General features: G+C 35.6%; 1 protein-coding gene across 2 annotated transcripts in view; it reads right to left on the bottom strand.

Annotated features, from left to right (window-relative positions):
• KIAA2026 (KIAA2026 ortholog) overlaps window positions 1-25,999 on the bottom strand; it is a 149,752-nt gene that overhangs the window by 22,958 nt on the left and 100,795 nt on the right. For both annotated transcript variants that reach the window (XM_032308887.1, XM_032308886.1), the window contains one exon: window positions 2,322-2,437. In XM_032308887.1, the coding sequence (XP_032164778.1) occupies window positions 2,322-2,437 (116 nt within the window). The remainder of the gene's footprint in view (window positions 1-2,321; window positions 2,438-25,999) is intronic.

Here is a 25,999-nt window from a genome sequence, read left to right as displayed (position 1 = left end):
CCTCTCTGCCATCTTCCCATGCTCCCCCAGATAAGATACTGATCCGGGTAAACAAAATATAAGCAAATCAAATTCTGTAGCATATTGAAAGGATTATGACTATGACCAAATGAGATTTATTCCTAGAATGCAAGGATAGTCCAACATATGAAAATTGATTGTCATACTCTACATTAAAATAATAAAGTGAAGAGACCACATGATTATCTCAACTGCAGAAAAATAATGACAAAATTCAACATCTTTCCATGATAAAAATACTCAGCAAACTGAGAATAGAAGGAAACTAACCCAGCGTAAAGCCATACAAGAAAAATGCATAGTCAACATCACACTCAATGGTGAAAGACTTTTTCCTTCTAAGTTTGGGAACAAGGCAAGGATGCTCACTTTTACTACTTCTATTTAACATTGTACTGAAAGTTCTAGACCAAGCATTAGTCAAGAAAAAAAAAAAAGGCATCCATGTAGCAAAGGAAAAAAATAAATCTCTCTTTACAGATGACATGATCTTATTACATAGAAACCTCAAAGATTCCACATAAAAATTGTTAGAAATAGTAAATGAGTTCAGCAAGTAGCAGGATACAAAGTCAACACACAAGAATCAGTTGCATTTCTATACAGTAATCAATCTGAAAAGCAACTTGAAACAATTCTGTTTTTAGTAGCATCAAAAAGAATAAAATAATTTGGAATTAATCAAGGATGTGAAAGACTTGTACAATGAAAACTACAAAACACTGGAGGAGTAATTAAAGATGACTAAATAAATGAAAACACATCCCATATTCATGGATTGGAAGACTTATATTTTGAAGATGTCAATACTACCCAAATTGTTCCACAGATTCAATGCAATCCTTACCAAAATTCCAATATTTTTTATGGAATAGAAAAACATCCTAAAATTCATATGGCATCTCAAGGGACCTCAAACAGCCAAAATGGTCTTGAAAAATAAAAAACAAAGCGGGAGTGCTTAAATTACTTGGTTTCAAAATTTAAACTACTAAACTTACTAATTATTTCTTGGGAATGACATTAAAGGCACAGGCAACAACTATAAACAAAAAAAAAGAAACTGGATTTCATGGAAAATTTAAAAAATTGTTCATCAAAGGCACTATCAACAAAACAGAAAGGTAACACACAGAATGGAAGAAAATATTTGCAAATCATATACCCAGTAAAGCATTAGTATCCAGAATATACAGAAAATTCCTAAAAATCAACAACAACAAAAAAATCAAAAAGCTAATTCAAAAACGGGCAAAAGACTTGAATAGTCATTTCTCCAAAGATACACAAATAACTAATAAGCACATCATTAGGTAAATACAAATCAAAAGCACAATATACCACCAAGTATTCATTAGGATGGCTACTATAAAAAACAAACAAACAAAATAACAAACGTTGGTAAGGATTAGGAGAAACTGGGATCCTTATGTATTGTTGGTGGGAATGGAAAACTGTATAGACACTGTGGAAAAGGCTATGGTGATTCTTTAAAAATTTTTAAAAAATTAGAATTACCATATGATCCAGCAATTCCACTTCTAAGTATAAACCAAAAGAACTGAGAACAGTATCTTGAAGAGATATCTTCACACCCATGTTTGCAGCAACATTATTTGTAATAGCTGAAACATGAAAACTACTCATGTGCCCACTAGCAGATGAATGAGGAAGCAAAATGTAGGTATATGCATGCAATGAAATACCACAGAGCCTTAAAAAGGAAGGAAATTCTGACATATGTTACAATTTGGATGAACCCTGAAAATATGCTAAGTGAAATAAGACAGTCACAAAACCACAAATATTGTATATTATACGAAGTAATTAAGAGTAGTCAAATCATATAGACAGACAGTAGAATGGTGACTGTCAGGGGCTGGGGAGGAGAGAGAATGGGGAGTTAGTTATTTAATAAGTATAGAGTTTTAGTTTTGTAAGAGGAAGAGTTCAGGAGATAGATGGGGGTTAAGAATAACATTCATTATGAATGTATATAATACCAATGAACTATACACCTAAAACTAGTTAAATTACTAAGGTAAATTTTGTTTGTGCATTTTACCACAATGGAAAAAAACTGGAAAAAAAGAAAAGGAATGTAAGCCACAGAGCATGGTTTTATTTAATCAATACTACATTTTCAGGGCTTAGGAAGTGCCTTGCAAACAGTAGGGACTCAAAAATATCTCCTGAAATATAAATCAATGGAACATTACAAAATGATTCCAGGATATCTCCCCATAATCATAAATTAAGAGCCTTAAAATAGGTAAAACAGATTATAAACCTCTAATTACCTGTTTCTTTGAAAAGCTTTCATCAACTTTGGTTCCCATGGCAGCAATTCATTTAAAAGGCGTATCAACGTGCCATGCAATTCTTTTACTGCTTGCCTCCGATGATACCATTTGCCCTAAAAACACAATATTAAAGTAAATCCTTTAGATTTAATTTAAAAGTGAATGTTAGGCCTTATTTTCTGAGTAAAACACAAAATGAAATGCCAATACCCATCAAATGAGTACATCTTCTTTAGAAGGCTATAAAGGAGAAAAATGTCTTATAATAAATCTTATTTGTAATAGTTTAGAGATTCTCAATTCTATTTGGAGAAATCTAAAACCTATTTAATCAAACAAGGAGACAATTTTTGAGGTTTTTAATTGGGTCAATTATAAATTTATTTTTTTTAAGATTTTATTTGTTTATTTGATAGAGATCACAAGTAGGCAGAGAGGCAGGCAGAGAGAGGAGGAAGCAGGCTCCCTGCTGAGCAGAGAGCCTGATGTGGGGCTAGATCCCAGGCCCCTGGGATCATGACCTGAGCCGAAGGCAGAGGCCTTAACCCACTGAGCCACCCAGGCGCCCCCAATTATAAATATTTTAATAAATTATTTACTAAATACATGTAAAAATATAAACATATATATAAATTCACTAAATATGTAACTGATAGGCTCACTGCTGTAAAGTTTTTGTAATTATCCCAGAGTGGGGAAAAAGAGAAAAAAGGATTGTTACATTGAAAATCAGCCTTAACAAACTTCCTCAGGAAGTTTCCTCAGAAAATTTTATAACTACTGTACTTTAAAATGTTTCCAGCACAGACAAGCAGATAAATGGTCATAATTTACAATACTATAATGCTATAGCTACAGTAAGAGTTAATAATTACTGACACCTCCTTCCCATTTGCTGAGTATTAGCCCAAGTATTTCATTCATGTATCTATATCTGTACCTATATCTAGAGGAGGAAAGAGAGGGAGGGAGGAAAGTGAGGAAGAGGGGAGGGAGGAAGTGGTTCTATGAGCACGAGAGCACACATGTACTCAAGCAGTTATGAAAACACTCTACTGTATGTACATTTTAGTCTCACATAAGAAATGATGAAACAATGGCTCAGAGAGATTAAATAATTGTTCGAGGCGAGGTCCTATGACTTGAAACTAGATCTAGCTGATGCCTAAGTCCAAGTTCTTAGAACTACATCACCACCTCTTCAAAGCTGTATCACATAATGCAATCTAACATACATTATAAAAACCTCCAGTAAAAATACACTTCAGCAGTACTCATAAAATTATTCATATACTATAGGAACAATAAGTTTATAGCAGTTGTATCTTTAGGTAGCCAACTCTGCCCCCCCTCTCCATAATGTTATAGTGCATACCTATCAACATCATCACCATCTTCACCTACTGTTATATAACCATGCTGTATTTTTTTTTTGAGATATAACTCACATACCATTCAGTCCATTCACTTTTTTTCTTTTATAACAAAAAATATAGCTATATATATATATATATACACACACACACATATATGTCACATTTGACATGCAAAAATTAGACTTCGTCTCATAGCAATTTTTCAGTTAATTTGCACGTGTAGAACATTGTCAGAAAAATAACCACTCCCATCCAAAAAAAAAGAAAGAAAAAAACTATTCCCTAGAGCAAAATGTATTTTAAATCTGTGCCTAAATTTCCCGATTTTATATATATCTAAAACTTTCAACATTTCATTCACTGAAATGTGAAATGTTATCTGTGTACATGAAATTTTATCCACAAACATAAATGATTAATAGTATAGTTCCTACTCCAACATTTTGTGCTTTAAAATAACAAAATGTTTATGCATGTAGAAATAAACAATTACATTTCTACCTCTGAGGTTTTTAAACTGTTTATTTGAAGTGCAGGAAGATGTGTAATTATTTTAATGGGTTAATTAAAATTGGATCATTATGTGTACATATGTGCACATAATGAATACAGAACCTAGGCTCAATGACTAATTCTTGTGTCTTCTTAATGGCATGACAAGTGAAAATATTGTGAACAAAAATTCAACGAAAGCAATTATCTCATATAATAACCTAGAAAAACCTTCCCTCTTGTCAAATGTTTTCTCAAAGGACCCACCTTAAGAGTAAATTATACTTCAAAAGTTTATGTCCCACCCTCCCCCCCTCCAAAAGCTAGGTGATAGTACAAAGTGTTTATTCTGACCCATGGAAATAAAACTATTAAACTATAAATAATACTTTCCCCCAGGGAGAGCTAAGTGAGGAAGATGAAAAGGCAAATGAGAGTCAACCTAAAATCATTTGCGGAATAAGGTAGCATTCTGTTTTAGTTAAAATAAACAAAAACAAAAACAAAAAAAATGGGCACATCAACATTATTTCTCTACTTTTGAATTACTACTTGGCCCAAAAATGAAATGGTGAGAATAAACTTTTCCTAAGCTAAAGGAAGCAGAAAGAGGAAAGGTATGAGTAATTAATTATATCACCATTGTGGTGTAATTAATTGGAAAAGTTTAAAAGACTAGAGAGCACCAGGCATGCTGAATTCTTTGTAACTGAGGGTTATATGGGGAAGAATGGCAGATACAGAATTAACCTGGGTGGTCTCGCTGCTATCTGGATTAGTGTAGTGGTGACGGTGTGGGGAGTGCGAAAGGACTAGCAGTATTATCAGACCTTGGGACTAGGTAGACTGAGGCACGGGAAGAGAAAGGAGTCTGTGTAGATGAAATGTCATTATTTCAACACATCTGTCAGTTGTATTTATGTCTCTACTAAAATACAGCATTAATTCTTGTAGAAAAGAGTTTTAAAAAGATTACATTTCATCTTCTGATATTATTTTGATTACTAAATTTTAAATAATCCAATGCCCAGAAAATATATTACTGAACTAGCCAACTATATACAGAGAAGGGGTCATAAATATTAATCAGAGACTAGATTTCTAATTTTCATATAATTCTGTCTTATCCATTGACCTGTTTGAAAATGGCTATGGCCTTCTAACTTTATATATTTTTTTGATTTCTTCCCTTTCTTTATAGTGTATATTCTCAACCTGGGGTAGTGATGGTATGGCATTTCATTATTTTTTTTAATTATTTTTTATTTATTTTCAGCATAACAGTATTCATTTATTTTTTTCACCACACCCAGTGCTCCATGCAGTCCGTGCCCTCTATAATACCCACCACCTGGTACCCCAACCTCCCACCCCCCACCCCCGTCACTTCAAACCCCTCAGATTGTTTTTCAGAGTCCACAGTCTCTCATGGTTCACCTCCCCTTCCAATTTCCCCCAACTCCCTTCTCCTTTTAAAATGCATATTTAATCATTTTGTGCTTGGAAAGCAAAAGGTCTAGTATTCTTATATCAGAAATTGCAGAAAGTAAAGTTTGACAAAAACTAGAAGATATATACAAAGAATACAATGACCTCAATGAAGGATATCACTTTATCCTGTCATGATGTATGTGTGTCCACAGTTTTTATGTTTATCAAAGGGGGAAATAAATTTTAAAAAGTTCAGTATTACTGGTCTGGGACTGGTATTTTAGGTAAAGTGTTTTCCCCACTTGACACTAAAAAAGAAACTCATACTGCTTGTTTCATTTATCATCTTCTTTGGTTAATACAACCCAAATGGAATTAAAACACCATGTCCCCTTCTGCCTACTGGTGGTCTTGGGAGTATCACAGTATACAATGAGACTAGTGTAAACAGAAAAAAATTTATAAATTTTACAAAAAGAAGTTAGAGATGGCAATGATATGCCTTAACTTGGGTTTCAAGTAAAAATCTATGTAAAATCAAATATTTCCTGAATTTAAATTAGGTCATTAACTAAAAGCTAGCAATTGCTTTTCTAATTGATGAACTTTATTTATATACACAGAAAGGAAAAACTGAGAACTACTGTGTTTCTTCTAGGATGAAATTATTAAATCAAACAAGGAGACAATTTAATTGTATTTAATTACAACTAATTCCTAAAGGGAATGAGAAGAACACAATTTTATAGAGAGAAGTTGGCTCAGTGAATCACAGGGAAGTACTTCCAGATAGAAGCAGATTTTTCAGTTAGAATTCTAGCTCTTCTGAATGTTAAAATCTAACTCTCCTTCCACTACATAATGCTGTACCACTTGGTCTACACACAGACAATGTCTAAAAAACAAAAAATTATATTGTGAAAGTACTTATCTTTATACGTGTCTCTGTAATGAAAAAATTAAAACCTAGGAAACTTATTTTCATTTGTTTAATTATAATAGTACTTAAAATTATAGTGTTCTAAAGTTTAAAAGTGAATTAAAAAACAAGGAACACAGCAAATTCCCTGTTCTTCAAATACATAGGAAAGAATATGGATGGAATAAAAAACCAGAAAGCTCTTACAATCTTTATATGTAGTGATCAATACAGAATCAAAGACAGCAGGTAGAAGGATTAGTAAAAGGTATTTGTGGAACAGTGTTATAACCACTTCTCTAATAAAAAATATATTTAATAAGCTAAAAAAGTTAGCAATAGCTTTGTTTTACAAACATGTGAAAATGGGGATAAATGAACTATTTTATTTAATATTATTTTTGTTTAATACCTCATTCGATATTAGAATTCCCACTATTTTCAGATAAAAATTACCTTCTAAGATAATCCCAATGTACTATGCGAACTTAATATTGCAAACATTTACTGAAGATCACTTTAAAGAAGAGTAGTAGTATTTTTCTTTCATGAATTTACTATAAAGTTTAACATAAAGTATGAATTTCAAGCATACACCATGGAACCAAAGGCATACAATATGGTCTAAATCTGAAGCTTACCTTTCAATATTTTCTCATCCAATGTCCACAGCAGCTGCAGATTGCCAGCTCCCTTTCCATGAGATGCCCCAAATGTCAAACAATGGAGGTTTTATAACCTCATAGGGATTACTACAAAAAGAAGCTGGTCTATGGTCACAAGATAAGGCTTTTATTATATTATGCAGTTTTATAAGTTTTTGAATATGATACATTGATGACCTAAGGAACCAAATGGGAAAAGAAACTTTAAAAAAAACTTACAAAACTACACAATATTGTAAAATGAAAAGCTGAGTCTATGTGTGTGAAATGAGTGGGTAGGGAAACTTACCTTACAACTAAAGAACGATTCCATTCTGCTGCAGTAATCGGGGATGGGTATGACAGAACTAGCATAATGCTGGCTGGGGTGTTGCAAGGACAGGGAGTTGGCAATCTACTGATGCTGGAGACATTGGACACCTAAAAGGAAGAAAAAAAGGAAAACAAATAAATTCCAGGTTTTTTACATGTCTTATCACCATGGACATATTTTATACATTTTAATAAATTTAGATGCTTTGAATGTTAAACTTAGGTGGAAGTAACTTATTTACACAAACCATCCTCTTACTTATATAGATTTTCCTATAACATTATATGTAAACAAAATAGCTATCAACAGTTCTATGAAGAGAAGTAAAATCATATATAAATATTACGAAGAATGATTTTATAAATTGAGAGGATTAGCATCATTACTATGGAGAAAGAAAAAAAAATTTTAATTACGAACAGTACAAAAGCAAGATGTATATAACAAAAATATCAATGCCATTTTTTTCTATACACTTTCACTTATAAATGTTAGATCACAGAAACTGGATCATATAACAAAATATTTTTGGTTATAGGCTTGGCTCTTGTCAAATAAATCCCATTGGGGAAAAGGGATTAAATAACAATATATCTCACTTTTCAATAAAATGAAAGTAACTTTGAGAAAAGCCGCACAGATTGATACACAAAGATGGTCTCATTTAAAATCATTGGCAGTTGAGGCCCCTGGGTGGTTCAGTCCTTAAGTGTCTGCCTTCAGCTCAGGTCATGATCCCAGTGTCCTGGGATGGAGCCACATATCCGGCTCCCTGCTCAGCCCCATATTCGGCTCCCTTCTCCCTCTCCAGCTACCTTGTGCTTGTGCTCCCTCTCTGGCTATGTCATAAATAAATAAAATCTTAAAAAAAAAATCACTAGGAAGGAGGAGGAGTAAAGATGGCAGAGAAGTAGCAGGCTGAGACTACTTCAGCTAGCAGGAGATCAGCTAGATAGCTTATCTAAAGATTGCAAACACCTGCAAATCCATCGGCAGATCGAAGAGAAGAACAGCAATTCTAGAAGCAGCAAAACAACCACTTTCTGAAAGGTAGGACTGGCGGAGAAGTGAATCCAAAGCGACGGGAAGATAGACTCCGGGGGGAGGGGCCGGCTCCCGGGTCCCGCAGGGTCACAGAAGGATCGAGAGTGTCTGAGTGTCGCAGAGCTTGCGGGTATTGGAACAGAGAAGCCGGCTACAGAGACAGAGCCAACAGTAAGCTCACAGCTCGGGATTACCTTGAACCGGTCGCAGGCTTGGTGAGCTCGAAGCGAGGCCAGAGGTCAGGCAGACGGGAGTTACTGGGCGCTGATCTCTGAGGGCACACTGAGGAGTGGGGCCCCAGGCTCTCGGCTCCTCTAGGCCGGAGACCAGGAGGCAGCTCCGGAACTCTACAGAAAGCGCTCAGGGAACAAAAGTTCCTGAAAGCAAACCTGAGCGGATTACTCAACCAGACCCCTGGTAAGGGCGGTGCAATTCCGCCTGGGGCAAAGACACTTGAGAATCACTACAACAGGCCCCTCCCCCAGAAGATCAACAAGAAATCCAGCCAAGACCAAGTCCACCTACCAAGGAGTGCAGTTTCAATACCAAGGAGAGCAGCAGAACTCCAGAGGAGGAGAAAACAAAGCATGGAACTCATGGCTTTCTCCCTGTGATTTTTTTAAGTCTTGCAGTTAATTTAATTTTTTTTCTTTTTCATTTTTTTTTCTCTTCTTCTGCTAAAATTTTTTTTAACTTTTACCCTTTTCTTTTTTAACGTTTTTTAACTAGTTTATCTAATATATATATATTTTCTTTCTTATATTTTTCTTTATTCGTTTTTTTTTAAATATTTTATTTATTTATTTGACAGAGAGAGATCACAAGCAGGCAGAGAGGCAGGCAGAGAGAGAGAGGAGGAAGCAGGCTCCCCGCTGAGCAGAGAGCCCAATGTAGGGCTCGATTGAGCTGAAGGCAGAGGCTTTAACCAACTGAGCCACCCAGGCGCCCCTCGTTTTCTTTTTTTAATTCTTTTTTTTTTCCTTCCTTCTTTCTTTCTTTCTTTCTTTCTTTCTTTTCTTTCTTTCTGAACCTCTTTCTATCCCCTTTCTCCCCCCTCACGACTTGGGATCTCTTCTGATTTGGTTAAAGCATATTTTCCTGGGGTTGTTGCCACTCTTTTAGTATTTTACTTGCTCCTTCATATACTCTTATCTGGACAAAATGACAAGGCGGAAAAATTCACCACAAAAAAAAGAACAAGGGGCAGTACCGAAGGCTAGGGACCTAATCAATACAGACATTGGTAATATGTCAGATCTAGAGTTCAGAATGACGATTCTCAAGGTTCTAGCCGGGCTCGAAAAAGGCATGGAAGATATGAGAGAAACCCTCTCGGGAGATATAAAAGCCCTTTCTGGAGAAATAAAAGAACTAAAATCTAACCAAGTTGAAATCAAAAAAGCTATTAATGAGGTGCAATAAGAAATGGAGGCTCTCACTGCTAGGATAAATGAGGCAGAAGAAAGAATTAGCGATACAGAAGACCAAATGACAGAGAATAAAGAAGATGAGCAAAAGAGGGACAAACAGCTACTGGACCATGAGGGGAGGATTCGAGAGATAACTGACACCATAAGACGAAACAACATTAGGATAATTGGGATTCCAGAAGAAGAAGAAAGAGAGAGGGGAGCAGAAGGTATACTGGAGAGAATTATTGGGGAGAATTTCCCCAATATGGCAAAGGGAATGAGCATCAAAATTCAGGAGGTTCAGAGAACGCCCCTCAAAATCAAGAATAGGCCCTCACCCCGTCATCTAATAGTAAAATTTACAAGCCTTAGTGACAAAGAGAAAATCCTGAAAGCAGCCCGGGAAAAGAAGTCTGTAACATACAATGGTAAAAACATTGGATTGGCAACAGACTTATGCATAGAGACCTGGCAGGCCAGAAAGAGCTGGCATGATATATTCAGAGCACTAAATGAGAAAAACATGCAGCCAAGAATACTATATCCAGCTAGGCTATCATTGAAAATAGAAGGAGAGATTAAAAGCTTCCAGGACAAACAAAAACTGAAAGAATTTGCAAACACCGCACCAGCTCTACAGGAAATATTGAAAGGGGTCCTCTAAGCAAAGAGAGAGCCTACAAGTGGTAGATCAGAAAGGAACAGAGACAATATACAGTAAGTCACCTTACAGGCAATACAATGGCACTAAATTCATATCTCTCAATAGTTACCCTGAATGTTAATGGGCTAAATGCCCCAATCAAAAGACACAGGGTATTAGAATGGATAAAAAAACAAAACCCATCTAAATGTTGCCTACAAGAACTCATTTTAAGCCCGAAGACACCTCCAGATTTAAAGTGAAGGGGTGGAAAAGAATTTACCATGCTAATGGACATCAGAAGAAAGTAGGAGTGGCAATCGTTATATAAGATCAATTAGATTTTAAGCCAAAGACTATAATAAGAGATGAGGAAGGACACTATATTATACTCAAAGGGTCTGTCCAACAAGAAGATCTAACAATTTTAAATATCTATGCCCCCAATGTGGGAGCAGCCAACTATATAAACCAATTAATAACAAAATCAAAGAAACACATCAACAATAATACAATAATAGTAGGGGACTTTAACACTCCCCTCACTGAAATGGACAGATCATCCAAGCAAAGGATCAACAAGGAAATGAAGGCCTTAAACGACACACTGGACCAGATGGACATCACAGATATATCCAGAACATTTCATCCCAAAGCAACGCAATACACATTCTTCTCTAGTGCACATGGAACATTCTCCAGAAGAGATTACATCCTCGGTCCTAAATCAGGACTCAACCGGTATCAAAAGACTGGGATCATTCCTTGCATATTTTCAGACCACAATGCTCTGAAGCTAGAACTCAACCACAAGAGGAAGTTTGGAAAGAACCCAAATACATGGAGACTAAATAGCATCCTTCTAAAGAATGAATGGGTCAACCAGGAAATAAAGAAGAATTGAAAAAAATCATGGACACAAATGATAATGAAAATACAACGGTTCAAAATCTGTGGGACACAACAAAGGCAGTCCTGAGAGGAAAATATATAGCGGTACAAGCCTTTCTCAAGAAACAAGAAAGGCCTCAGGTACACAACCTAACTCTACACCTAAAGGAGCTGGAGAAAGAACAAGAAAGAAACCCTAAGCCCAGCAAGAGAAGAGAAATCGTAAAGATCAGAGCAGAAATCAATGAAATAGAAACCAGAAAAACAATAGAACAAAGCAACGAAACTAGGAGCTGGTTCTTTGAAAGAATTCATAAAATTGATAAACCCTTAGCCAGACTTATCATAAAGAAAAGAGAAAGGACCCAAATAAATAAAATCATGAATGAAAGAGGAGAGATCACAACTAACACCAAAGAAATACAAACTATTATAAGAACATACTATGAGCAACTCTACGCCAACAAATTTGACAATTAGGAAGAAATGGATGCATTCCTAGAAACATATAAACTACCACAACTGAACCAGGAAGAAATAGAAAGCCTGAACAGACCCATAACCAGTAAGGAGATTAAAACAGTCATTAAAAATTTCCAAACAAACAAAAGCCCAGGGCCAGACGGCTTCCCGGGGGAATTCTACCAAACATTTAAAGAAGAACTAATTCCTATTCTCCTGAAACTGTTCCAAAAAATAGAAATGGAAGGAAAACTTCCAAACTCATTTTATGAGGCCAGCATCACCTTGATCCCAAAACCAGACAAAGATCCCATCAAAAAAGACAGCTATAGACCAATATCCTTGATGAACACGGATGCGAAAATCCTCACCAAAATACTAGCCAATAGGATTCAATAGTACATTAAAAGGATTATTCACCATGACCAAGTGGGATTTATTCCAGGGCTGCAAGGTTGGTTCAACATCCACAAATCAGTCAATGTGATTCAACACATTAATAAAAGAAAGAACAAGAACCATATGATACTCTCAATAGATGCTGAAAAAGCATTTGACAAAGTACAGCATCCCTTCCTGATCAAAATTCTTCAAAGTGTAGGGATAGAGGGCACATACCTCAATATCATCAAAGCCATTTATGAAAAAGCAACCGCAAATATCATTCTCAATGGAGAAAACTGAAAGCTTTTCCGCTAAGGTCAGGAACACAGCAGGGATGTCCATTATCACCACTGCTATTCAACATAGTACTAGAGGTCCTAGCCTCAGCAATCAGACAACAAAAGGAAATTAAAGGCACCCAAATCGGCAAAGAAGAAGTCAAATTATCACTCTCTGCAGATGATATGATACTATATGTGGAAAACCCAAAAGACTCCACTGCAAAACTGCTAGAACTTGTACAGGAATTCAGTAAAGTGTCAGGATATAAAATCAATGCACAGAAATCAGCTGCATTTCTCTACACCAACAAGACAGAAGAAAGAGAAATCAAGGAGTCCATACCATTTACAATTGCACCCCACACCATAAGATACATAGGAATAAACCTAACCAAAGAGGCTAAGAATCTATACTCAGAAAACTATAAAGTACTCATGAAAGAAATTGAGGAAGACACAAAGAAATGGAAAAATGTTCCATGCTCCTGGATTGGAAAAATAAATATTGTGAAAATGTCTATGCTACCTAAAGCAATCTACACATTTAATGCAATTCCTTTCAAAGTACCATCCATCTTTTTCAAAGAAATGGAACAAATAATTCTGAAATTTATATGGAACCAGAAAAGACCTCAAATAGCCAAAGGGATATTGAAAAAGAAAGCCAAAGTTGGTGGCATCACAATTCCGAACTTCAAGCTCTATTACAAAGCTGTCATCATCAAGACAGCATGGTACTGGCACAAAAACAGACACATAGATCAATGGAACAGAACAGAGAGCCCAGAAATAGACCCTCAACTCTATGGTCAACTAATCTTCGACAAAGCAGGAAAGAATGTCCAATGGAAAAAAGACAGCCTCTTCAATAAATGGTGTTGGGAAAATTGGACAGCCACATGCAGAAAAATGAAATTGGACCATTTCCTTACACCACACATAAAAATAGACTCAAAATGGATGAAGGACCTAAATGTGAGAAAGGAATCCATCGAAATCCTTGAGGAGAACACAGGCAGCAACCTCTTCGACCTCAGCCGCAGCAACATCTTCCTAGGAACATCGCCAAAGGCAAGGGAAGCAAGGGTAAAAATGAACTATTGGGATTTTATCAAGATCAAAAGCTTTTGCACAGCAAAATAAACAGTTAACAAAACCAAAAGACAACTGACAGAATGGGAGAAGATATTTGCAAAGGACATATCAGATAAAGGACTAGTGTCCAAAATCTATAAAGAACTTAACAAACTCAACACCCAAAGAACAAATAATCCAATCAAGAAATGGGCAGAGGACATGAACAGACATTTCTGCAAAGAAGACATCCAGATGGCCAACAGACACATGAAAAAGTGCTCCATATCACTCGGCATCAGGGAAATACAAATCAAAACCACAATGAGATATCACCTCACACCAGTCAGAATGGCTAAAATCAACAAGTCAGGAAATGACAGATGCTGGCGAGGATGTGGAGAAAGGGGAACCCTCCTACACTGTTGGTGGGAATGCAAGCTGGTGCAGCCACTCTGGAAAACAGCATGGAGGTTCCTCAAAATGTTGAAAATAGAACTGCCCTATGACCCAGCAATTGCACTACTGGGTATTTACACTAAAGATACAAACGTAGTGATCCGAAGAGGCACGTGCACCCGAATGTTTATAGCAGCAATGTCCACAATAGCCAAACTATGGAAAGAACCTAGATGTCCATCAACAGATGAATGGATCAAGAAGATGTGGTATATATACACAATGGAATACTATGCAGCCATCAAAAGAAATGAAATCTTGCCATTTGCGACAACATGGATGGAACTACAGCGTATCATGCTTAGCGAAAGTCAAGCGGAAAAAGACAACTATCATATGGTCTCCCTAATATGAGTAAGTGGTGATGCAACATGGGGGCTTAAGTGGGTAGGAGAAGAATAAATGAAACAAGATGGGATTGGGAGGGAGACAAACCATAAGTGACTCTTAATCTCACAAAACAAACTGAGGGTTGCTGGGGGGGAGAGGGTTGGGAAAAGGGGGGTGGGGTTATGGACGTTGGGGAGGGTATGTGCTTTGGTGAGTGCTCTGAAGTGTGTAAACCTGGCGATTCACAGACCTGTACCCCTGGGAATAAAAATATATGTTTATAAAAAATAAAAAATTATTAACAATGAAAAAAAAATTACTAGCAGTATCTGAGGGTAGCTTATAAATAAATTAAACTCATATGTATAAAAACATAGCACAAATCAAATTAACTGTAATAAGTATATTAATAAACCAACTATTTGACATTCTCCTTAGTCTTAATAATATTAAATGAGAAGGGAGTATTCACTTTTTTTTCTTATTGCTTACCTAAAGAAACTATCTCTATACTGATATATCCCTGCATATTCAGTTTTAGGGGTAAAACATTACATTCATTTTGTTGGTTTACAGTCCCTTGAAAAAGAGCTAGTTTGGGTGTATAGTGAAATATATACATATTAACATGGGAAAAGTTAAAAGTTATTTTAATACTGCCAGAGATTCTAATAGGAACTAACACATGCTAGTATTTTCTCTCACTCATTTTCACTTGAGACTAATTTAATAGAAAAAGAAACAATTTGTACTTTAAAGATACCCCATACTGAATGATACTTCCATTATATTTCTAAATTAGCATTTAACTAGATAGCATGAAAATAAACAACTATACCAATGATTAGAATTTGTTACAAACTTTGATGTCATTTAGCTCTGTAGAGAGGAAAAAGTGGATGACAGATCGTATTCCTAGTAAGGTAGTCACTAAGAGGAAAAGAAATCCAACAATGTATGTATACTAATGGTATATAACCACTTGCATTTACAAATAAAGAATCCTGAACTGGAAATTAACCACTGGCTAAGTATTTGAATTTGACCCTTTTCAGTAAATAGGTGGTAGCAAATAAGCTGACAACATTTGATTAAATCTACACCTGATGTATCAGAAAGGTGGGTTCTCAGGCAAGTCACTTCACAATCTAAATCACTAAGTAATGCTACGTTTGGTATCAGTGGAGCACAAAAATTCCATGTAAGTGACATGAAGATTGGGGATATCTTAACAAGGACAGTAACCTACTTATTTTCACTTTCTCAGGCTCTATCACAAAGCCTAGCACAGAGTGGACCCATAGAAAGTATTCAAACTGCATAAGTAAATATCTTAGTTAATCGAGGTTTTCTCCTTAGATGCAATTTTTTTTAATTGAAAGAAGTATGTCTTTCAGATTTTCTTTTTTTATAAATTTATTTTTTATTTATTTTCAGCATAAGAGTATTCATTATTTTTGTACCGCACCCAGTGCTCCATGCAATCCATGCCCTAATACCCACCACATGGTACCCCAACCTCCCATCGCCCCGCCACTTCAAATTCCTCAGACGGTTTTTCAGAGTCCATAGTCTCTCATGGTTCACCTCCCCTTCCAATTTCCCCCAAGCCCCTTCTCCTCTCTAATGTCCTCCCCATGTCCTCCATGCTATCTGCTATGCTCCACAAATAAGTGAAACCATATGATAATTGACTCTCTCTGCTTGGCTTGTTTCACTCAGCATAATCTCCTCCAGTCCCATCCATGTTGCTACAAAAGTTGGGTATTCATCCTTTCTGATGGAGGCATAATACTCCATAGTGTATATGGACCACATCTTCCTAATGCATTCATCCGTTGAAGGACATCTTGGTTCTTTCCAGTTTGGCGACCCTGGCCATTGTTGCTATAAACACTGGGGTACAGATGGCCCTTCTTTTCACGACATCTGTATCTTTGGGGTAAATACCCACGAGTGCAACGGAAGGGTCATGACATGAAGATATGCCACTGCAGGGTCATAGGGAAGTTCTACTTTTAATTTCTTGAGGAATCTCCACACTGTTCTCCAAAGAGGCTGCACCAACTTGCATTCCCACCAACAGTGGAAGAGGGTCCCCTTTCTCCACATCCCCTCCAACACATGTTGTTTCCTGTCTTGCTAATTTTGGCCATTCTAAGTGGTGTAAGGTGATATCTCAATGTGGTTTTAATTTTAATCTCCCTGAGGGCTAGTGATGATGAACATTTTTTCATGTGTCTGATAGCCATTTGTGTGTCTTCATTGGAGAAGTCTATGCTCATATCTTCTGCCCATTTTTTTTATATTATTGCCTGTTTTGTGTGTGTTGAGTTTGAGGAGTTTTTTGTAGATCCTGGATATCAACCTTTTGTCTACTGTCATTTGCAAATATCTTCTCCCATTCCATGGGTTGCTTCTTTGTTTTCTTGACTGTTTCCTTTGCTGTGCAGAAGCTTTTGATTTTGATGAAGTCCCAAAAGTTCACCTTCACTTTTGTTTCCTTAGCCTTTGGAGACATATCTTGAAAGAAGTTGCTGTGGCTGATATCGAAGAGATTATTGTCTATGTTCTCCTCTAGGATTCTGATGGATTCCTGTCTCACATTGAGGTCTTTTATCCATTTTGAGTTTATCTTTGTGTACGGTTTAAGAGGATGGTCGAATTTTATTCCTCTACATATAGCTAACCAGTTTTCCCAGCACCATTTATTGAAGAGACTGTCTTTTTTCCACTGTATATTTTTTCCTGTTTTGTCGAAGATTATTTGCTCAAAGAGTTGAGGGTCCATATCTGGGCTCTCCACTCTGTTCCACTGGTCTATGTGTCTGTTTTTATGCCAGTACCATGCTGTCTTGGTGATCACAGCTTTGTAGTAAAGCTTGAAATCAGGTAGCGTGATGCCCCCAGTTTTATTTTTGTTTTTCAAGATTTCCTTAGCAATTCGGGGTCTCTTCTGATTCCATACAAATTTTTGGATTATTTGCTCCAGCTCTTTGAAGAATACTGGTGGAATTTTGATCGGAATGGCATTAAAAGTATAGATTGCTCTAGGCAGCATAGACATTTTAACAATGTTTATTCTTCCGATCCAAGAGCATGGAATGGTCTTCCATCTTTTTGTGTCTTCTTCAATTTCTTTCATGAGTGTTCTCTAGTTCCTCGAATACAGATCCTTTATCTCTTTGGTTAGGTTTATTCCCAGGTATCTTATGGTTCTTGGTGCTATAGTAAATGGAATTGATTATCTAATTTCCCTTACTGTATTTTCATTGTTAGTGTATAAGAAAGCCACTGATTCCTGTACATTGACTTTGTATCCTGCCACGTTGCTAAATTGCTGTATGAGTTCTAGTAGTTTGGGGGTGGAGTCTTTTAGGTTTTCCATATTAAGAATCATGTCATCTGCGAAGAGAGAGTTTGACTTCTTCATTGCCAATTTGGATACCTTTTATTTCTCTTTGTTGTCTGATTGCTATTGCTAGGACTTCTAATACTATGTTGAACAAGAGTGGTGAGAGTGGGTATCCTTGTCGTGTTCCTGATCTCAATGGGAAGGCTGCAAGCTTTTTCCCATTGAGGGTGATATTTGCTGTGGGTCTTTCACAGATAGATTTGATGAAGTTCAGGAATGTTCCCTCTAACCCTATACTTTGAAGCATTTTAATCAGGAACGGATGCTGGATTTTGTCAAATGCTTTTTCTGCATCGATTGAGAGGACCACGTGGTTCTTCTCTCTTCTCATATTAATTTGTTCTATCACATTGATTGATTTGCGAATGTTGAACCATCCTTGTAGCCCAGGGATGAATCCCACCTGGTCATGGTGTATAATCTTTTTAATGTGCTTTTGGATCCTGTTTGCTAGGATCTTGTTGAGAATCTTAGCATCCATATTCATCATTGATATTGGTCTGAAATTCTTCTTTTTGGTAGGGTCTTTGCCTGGTTTGGGGATCAGGGTAATGCTGGCTTCATAGAAAGAGTCAGGAAGTTTTCCTTCTGCTTCAATTTTTTGAAACAGCTTCAGGAGAATAGGTGTTATTATTCCCTGCATATTCTCAGATCACAATGTCTTCCAGATTTTCTGAATACATGATGAATAAAATTTTTAAATTAATTTATTTTCAGAAACACAGTATTCATTATTTTTTCACCACACCCAGTGCTCCATGCAATCCGTGCCCTCTATAATACCCACCACCTGGTACCCCAACCTCCCAACCCCCGCCCCTTCAAAACCCTCAGATTGTTTTTCAGAGTCCATAGTCTCTCATGATTCACCTCCCCTTCCAATTTCCCCCAACTCCCTTCTCCTAACACCCCTTGTCCTCCATGATATTTGTTATGCTCCACAAATAAGTGAAACCATATAATTGACTCTCTCTGCTTGACTTATTTCACTCAGCATAATCTCTTCCAATCCCGTCCATGTTGCTACAAAAGTTGGGTATTCATCCTTTCTGATGGAGGCATAATACTCCATAGTGTATATGGACCACATTTTCCTTATCCATTCGTCCGTTGAAGGGCATCTTGGTTCTTTCCATAGTTTGGCGACCGTGGCCATTGCTGCTATAAACATTGGGGTACAAATGGCCCTTCTTTTCACGACATCTGTATCTTTGGGGTAAATACCCAGTAGTGCAATGGCAGGGTCATAGGGAAGTTCTATTTTTAATTTCTTGAGGAATCTCCACACTGTTCTCCAAAGAGGCTGCACCAACTTGTATTCCCACCAACAGTGGAAGAGGGTTCCCCTTTCTCCACATCCTCTCCAACACATGTTGTTTCCTGTTTTGCTAATTTTGGCCATTCTAACTGGTGTAAGGTGGTATCTCAATATGGTTTTAATTTGAATCTCCCTGAGGGCTAATGATGATGAACATTTTTTCATGTGTCTGATAGCCATTTGTATGTCTTGATTGCAGAAGTGTCTGTTCATATCTTCTTCCCATTTTTTGATATGTTTGCCTGTTTCGTGTGTGTTGAGTTTGAGGAGTTCATTATAGATCCTGGATATCAACCTTTTGTCATTTGCAAATATCTTCTCCCATTCCCTGGGTTGCCTCTTTGTTTGAATAAAATTTAACTCTCAATGACCTGAGTCATCATTATAAATTACTGTTACATTTTTATAAAGTGACTTTAAGCACCGTTCAAATTTCTTTATGATCTATATTTCTTTTTTTTTTTAAAAGATTTTATTTATTTATTTGAGAGAGAGCGAGAGCACAAGTCCGGAAGGGGGTGCTGGGAGGTGCAGAGGGAGAAGGGAACTTTCACTAAGCAGGGAGTCAGAGGCAGGGCATGATCCCAGGACCCTGGGATCACAACCTGAGCCAAAGGCAGCTCCTTAACTGACTGAGCCACCCAGGCACCCCTCAAATAATTCTTTTTATGAAAGTTTCCCTGTTGGGATTCAAACTATGCCAAATTGTAATAAATAGAAACACTTGGCACTATTAACAAGGGTTAAAATCTATTTCTTAGCTGAGTAGTTATAAAATGTTAAAAAAATACCCAAGGGATAAGATTTGCCATAGATAAATGTGGACAATGCATTCTTAGGTAATTCAGTACTAACTGAAGTTTTGTCTTACCAGTCAAATCACCACGCAGCCCAAGCACAGCCTTAATTTGCCTACGGCCTCTTTAAGTAGCAAGGCGCTTCCCGCCGCCTGGGCCTTAACTGCGCTGCGTGCGCCTCCGGACGACTCTCGGTTGTTGCGCGCGCTTCCCGCTATGCCCCAGCCGGCCACGCAACAGGCATGAATTTAATGTACTAGGAAAGAAACGCCCCAACATAGTAGGAGTCATACATACACAATACAGCACGTGAACAGCTTCTTTCATTAAGATGGGTGGCTCTGAAAAGAGCCTTTGGAGCGAAGCTGCCGGCTTCACATTTCCTGTCATCTAGCTTTTATATAATAGCTATTATTTTGAGCATGTCAGTTAGTTACCATTTGATTCTTCATAAAATGCATGTTACCTACCCCTCCACCCTATTTCCAAACATATAAACATGTAATTAAGGGAAGTGAGCCAAGTGTCTGGAGTGTATGGTGACTTCTGAATGCTTGAAAAGATTAAGTCTTTTATAAAGGAAAGATGATAGCCCAACTCACCTAGATTAAAATTAAAAATTTATCACCCGTGTTGGGAATAAAATCTTAAGCCCTTAAGTGAATTCTTTGAGGACAGGACTTTGTTTTAATTTCAGATCCAAGTTCCTGGTACTATACATAACATACAGAAGGCACTGAGGAAGTACTTGCCTTATGAATAAGACTTGAAACTGTAACTAACACAGGTAAAGAAGTTTATTTTATCTGTTGTACATGACTTCCAAAAGGGTGTTTTAGTATTTTAAAAGCTTTAAATACGGCTATTTAAAGACAAAGTGATTTTTCCCCCAACAGCTGAGATTGTTTTCAGTTTTGTTAACCAGTAGTTTACCAGTAAATCTAGTATAAGAAAATGATACAGGCGCGCCTGGGTGGCTTAGTCAGTTAAGCATCTGTCTGCCTTCGGCTCAGGTCATGAATCCCAGGGTTCTGGGATTGAGCCCCAAGTTGTGCTCCTTAATCAGCAAGGAGCCTGCTTCTTCCCTTCCCTCTGCTGCTCCCCCTGCTTGTGCCCTCTCTGTCACATAAATAAATAAAATCTTTAACAAAAGGATATATATAATGATGTAACTGTAAAAAACTAATTTTAAGGATAATTTAGAGATTACTACAACCAGATCTACAAGAAAAGGCATTAAATAAAGTTAATTAGGGCATATTCAGGACTCTAAATGTATCTAATACTTCTTACACTTTAATAGATTTTGTACTCTAAACAGTGAGCTATAAAATAATTTTGATTTGATGCCTCATTGTGAACACATGGATATGGAATGGAGAGAGGAAGGAAAAATCCCATAATCCTTCATTATAATAAAATTTCTGTTATAGGTGTTAGAAAGTAAGATTAATGTATAAATAGTCCCTTTGTCTTATATAAGCTTATACTATATGCAATTATGTTTTGGGGGTCTATATAATTTCATGGAAGCTTTAAACATAGTTTGGCTATATTTTTCTATTTATCTCTTTCTATTCCTTACTATTTCTTCACTTTTTAAAGACACATTATATCACCTTTCTAAAAATAAATAAATACATATATAATCATGTTAATTGTAACTACTTCATTTCCTATACAAAGGAAGATAAAGGTAAATGATGAACATCTTTGAGAGAGGCCATAAATCATAATAAATTGAAAACAGCTGGATATAAAGTCAAGAATCTTTTTTTAACTATCTAATGGAATCATAAAAGGTAAAGATGAATATTAACATTCACAAATTTCACTAGTCTGAAGTAGAAGTATATCTAATATACTTCTATCTAATAAAGTACTCTCAATTATGGGATTGGGTGTCTGATTTCATTGATTTCTACCCAACTTTCAAAACATTTTCTCCCCATAGTAAGCTGGCAGCAGCAGAAAAGTGAGAGAATAGGGCCCTTAGCAAATACAGGCTTATGTTAGGGTTTTGCAATTTCCACACATCTGACATTTGAAGCCAGATAATTTTTTGTTGCAGGGCGTTATCATCTGCCTTATAGGATCACTGTAATGTAGGATACCTTTGGCAGCACTGCAGGGCTCTATCGATTAAGTGCCAGTACCACCTCTTCAATAACCAAAAATGTCTTCAGACATTGCCAGAAGACTTCTTGGGGAAGGGGGTGGGATTGGGATCATACCGGATTGGTAACTAGTGGCTTATACAGAACTCTGTGACCCAAAAATGGGATGTCACCATTTGATCCAAGCTTCTGATTTCTCTGTTTGATCTTTCTAATGCACAGCCTTTGGTTAGGCAAGAGAAGTATCATTATTATATGATAAATTTAAATTATTTTAAGAAGAGAATAAAGATTAATTTTCTTCATTACTTCAATTCCCTTCCAATTCTTTTTAAGAAGTATTTTTATATATTGTAATCATTAGGCTCATCTTATTTTGTGTATTTAAAAAAATTTAACATTTCACAAATACTTCCATATAGTAACAATGATCTGTAAATATTTTATTTTACTAGCTATATGATATACCACTGTGTTAACACTGTTTGGTTAGTCATCTTCCCACTGTTGGACATAGAGGCTTTTTCCAAATTTTCACTATTAGAGGTAGTCTGCTGAACACACCACTGTGTAAATTCTTTTTTTGGGAGGAAGGGGGCATGAAATGAGGAAAATAAAAATTAAATTCCAAACAGGATGAAGATCAAAGAGCAAGGCAGTTTTATAACTTTTTTAACATATTGACTGTGATATTTATCCTAAGTGTTGAGTTATCTAACTACCAAAAGATGTATTAGAAAAGAAAAAAAGTCTTGTACTTTAAATTTTAGTTTCTTTATATTGATAAGACTATCATTCATCATTATACAATCCAGACAAAGCTTCTTTTCTTATAAATAATATCTTGTACTTTTTGGCCAAATTGTTCACACTTTTCCTTTATATCCAGTTTCTTTATGGATTTCTTATTAAAGAAAAATAGGTTGAAACCTATTTGAAAATCTAAAATATGACATAAGACATAAGGAAATTAGGCAGATATCGGAAAAAAAGGGTCACATGTAAAACTCAGAGATACTATCACTTGTTATAAGCCTTACAAAATTTTCCAATTTTGATTATTTAGAGAGTAATAATGTCTAATAAATTTCAAATACAATAGGATCAGGCAAATTTATCAATATCTTGGTTCTATCTTTCTGGAAAACTAATACATTTCCTCAATTTAAACAGATATTTTCCAAATAATTAGGCAAAATGCAAATTTTATCTCTTGACTAAAACCACAAAAATAAAAATGTTACTATGATTTCTCCTTTAGTTAATTAAAGAATCCTATCATCTCAATGATAATGAGAAAGACAAAATTTAAAAACTGTCAAACTATATATTTCTATTATCTCAACCAGATATCTCACTTTAAACAAATCTCAGGTAGAAAATTAGATATGTAACACTGTAGGATCCAAAGAATGCTGAGCCTTTTCTGAATAAGTTCCTACATAAAGTAATGGTACCAAGTATGCTAGAACAAACTCAAGAAAACTAAAGTATTTTTCTCCCCTTACATTATTAACTATAAATGAGATTAGCTGCCTTATAAGAATAAGTCAACAATCTAGATTTTAAAAGACTGTAAATCTTCTAATACAATGAGTAGCTCAAAACCTCCAAGAGGTTAGGAAAGCTTTTATAATGACATGCTGACAAGGGTGAGGAGTGGGATAATTCTTCCTTGTTGCTTTGGTAGGAAAAACTACCTGGAAAGGCCCTCCAGAGAAGAAATCTTCTAAAGAAGTGAGGTGTGTGTACAAATTCATGTTAAATCCTCTATCACATAGATATTTCTATCTTTAGCAATGGCATTCATGACAAACAAATGTCTATATGGAATACATCCCCTTTTTATTGGAGCTGCTTTGATACATATAAAAGTTGCTTTGACTCTAAATACTGTTTTAGTTGTGACAGTGATAACTTCTTATGAAGATCAAAATTAATACTCTATTTGTCTGGCAATAGTGAAGGAAGCCCACAGGAAATGTATCACAAGTTCATGCACTTAATTTCTTAATTAATATTAAGAAAGTCTCTCAGGTCCTTACTATGAGTCCAATTCTTATTGGACTTAAATATTGTTACTTAAATAACTTAAATATTGTTACTTGTTTTGTAATTCACAGTATATCAGCTAGGGCAAATACACGCACAAAGACAAGAAACAACAGACAATGAGGAAAGAGAACAAAAGCAAAAAAACACACAACTTCAAAATATATAGCATAAAGGTCTTTTGGTAAATGTTTAATTAGAGTTACTGATATCAATAAATTTTTAGAATATGAGTATACTTATGGATATTCATAATGATCCTTGACTCATCAAAAAAGGGTTAAAATTTTTTTCAATAGAGTAAAAGGAGGCACAGAAGTTTGTCATTCAATAATTAAAATAAGAAATTAAAAAAAAAAAAAGAAATATCATCCTAACGTTCAGGTTTTGGTTATCTAGAAAATTCATTAAGTGAAACACCTTATTTCCAAATGATGGCAGACAAACTAGTATTTAATATTAGTATAAACATCCAGTAAAGTTATTCTTACAACTAACATCTATCATAATCAGTATTGGTTTCCATAGAAAAATAAGAAATGATACTAAAATGTAAACATTTACAGTCTATCGCTACCATTAAGCTTTGTGGTCATTATAAGCTATTCATGAAAAAACCTTTTAGGCAGTTTAAAGGGGAATAGTTTATATGTTAGTAATCTCATTAAGATTATCCCCATTAAGTATAGCCCCAAGAATTTCTATTTCTTGAAGAGCAGAAAACATATTTTAAAACTACTAACACTGTGTGTCAAATATACTAACGAAAATCAGAATCACATTACCTATTATCATATGCGAAACCTCAATGTGTGGAAATTTGGCTGAAATTTATTCATCCATCATGTTTATTTACTGTGCATCAGTTTTGAAACTATGTTTTGTATAATGTATTCCTAAGAATGCTTGAACTTCAAATATATTACTATTTCTTACAAAGCATAACATGAGAATTTTAAAAGTCAAAAAAAATTGTTTTATACTTTAATGACTTTTTTTGCAACAGAACAGAAAAAAAATGAAAATTTATGTTGTATCTACAATGAATTAAAGACAGTCCTCATATTTGTGACATTTTAAGAATTTATATTAAACTAACAAATTCCATTGAATTATTAGAATTTGTTGGCCAATATAATAAAAATTGGGAAATAGATTAGTATTTACACATAATTACGGTCAACTTACTGGACAAAAATATTTAGACACATGATACATAAAACTTTAGAGGCACATTGATATTGGAACAAACTGAATAAATATATTTGTTCTTTTTAACCACTGAATTGACCCTTAATCACCTGTGAAAATATCTAAAGAAATTAGCTGAATTCTTTCCCTAACCTTGGCTTAGGTCTATCTTGGGCTATTAATAACTTAGTCTGTATTGTCCAAATCTCAGTGGACATTCCCAAATGAATACAAAAGAAAAAAAACACCCACCCACCCAACCAAACAAAACAAAACAAAGCAAAAACAATAGATTAAATCTCTAGTTAAATTAAAAGTGTAGAATCACTGTTGCTCCTGCCTTTCTTAGAAGAATCTAAAATGTCAAGTGTAGAGATGAAAGAGTAATATAGGTACACCTGTTTGGAAATTATTCAAAGACATTTAGTCATAAAATGACTGTTCATAAGATGATGACTGGACCACCATCTGCTACTTAAACCTGTATGCTCGTGAAAGTGCAGAGATAATACCAGGTACTCCAGTAATATTTTCTTATTTTGAATAATCATACAAAAAATGGAGCTCCTCAGCAAGTGCTTAAGAGAAATTTAGTATTTAAGACTATTG

Source organism: Mustela erminea, chromosome 12, assembly GCF_009829155.1.
Source record: "Mustela erminea isolate mMusErm1 chromosome 12, mMusErm1.Pri, whole genome shotgun sequence".
Classification (NCBI taxonomy): domain Eukaryota; kingdom Metazoa; phylum Chordata; class Mammalia; order Carnivora; family Mustelidae; genus Mustela; species Mustela erminea.
Note: the sequence above shows the minus strand (reverse complement) of the source record. Positions and strands in the feature narration are given on the sequence as shown.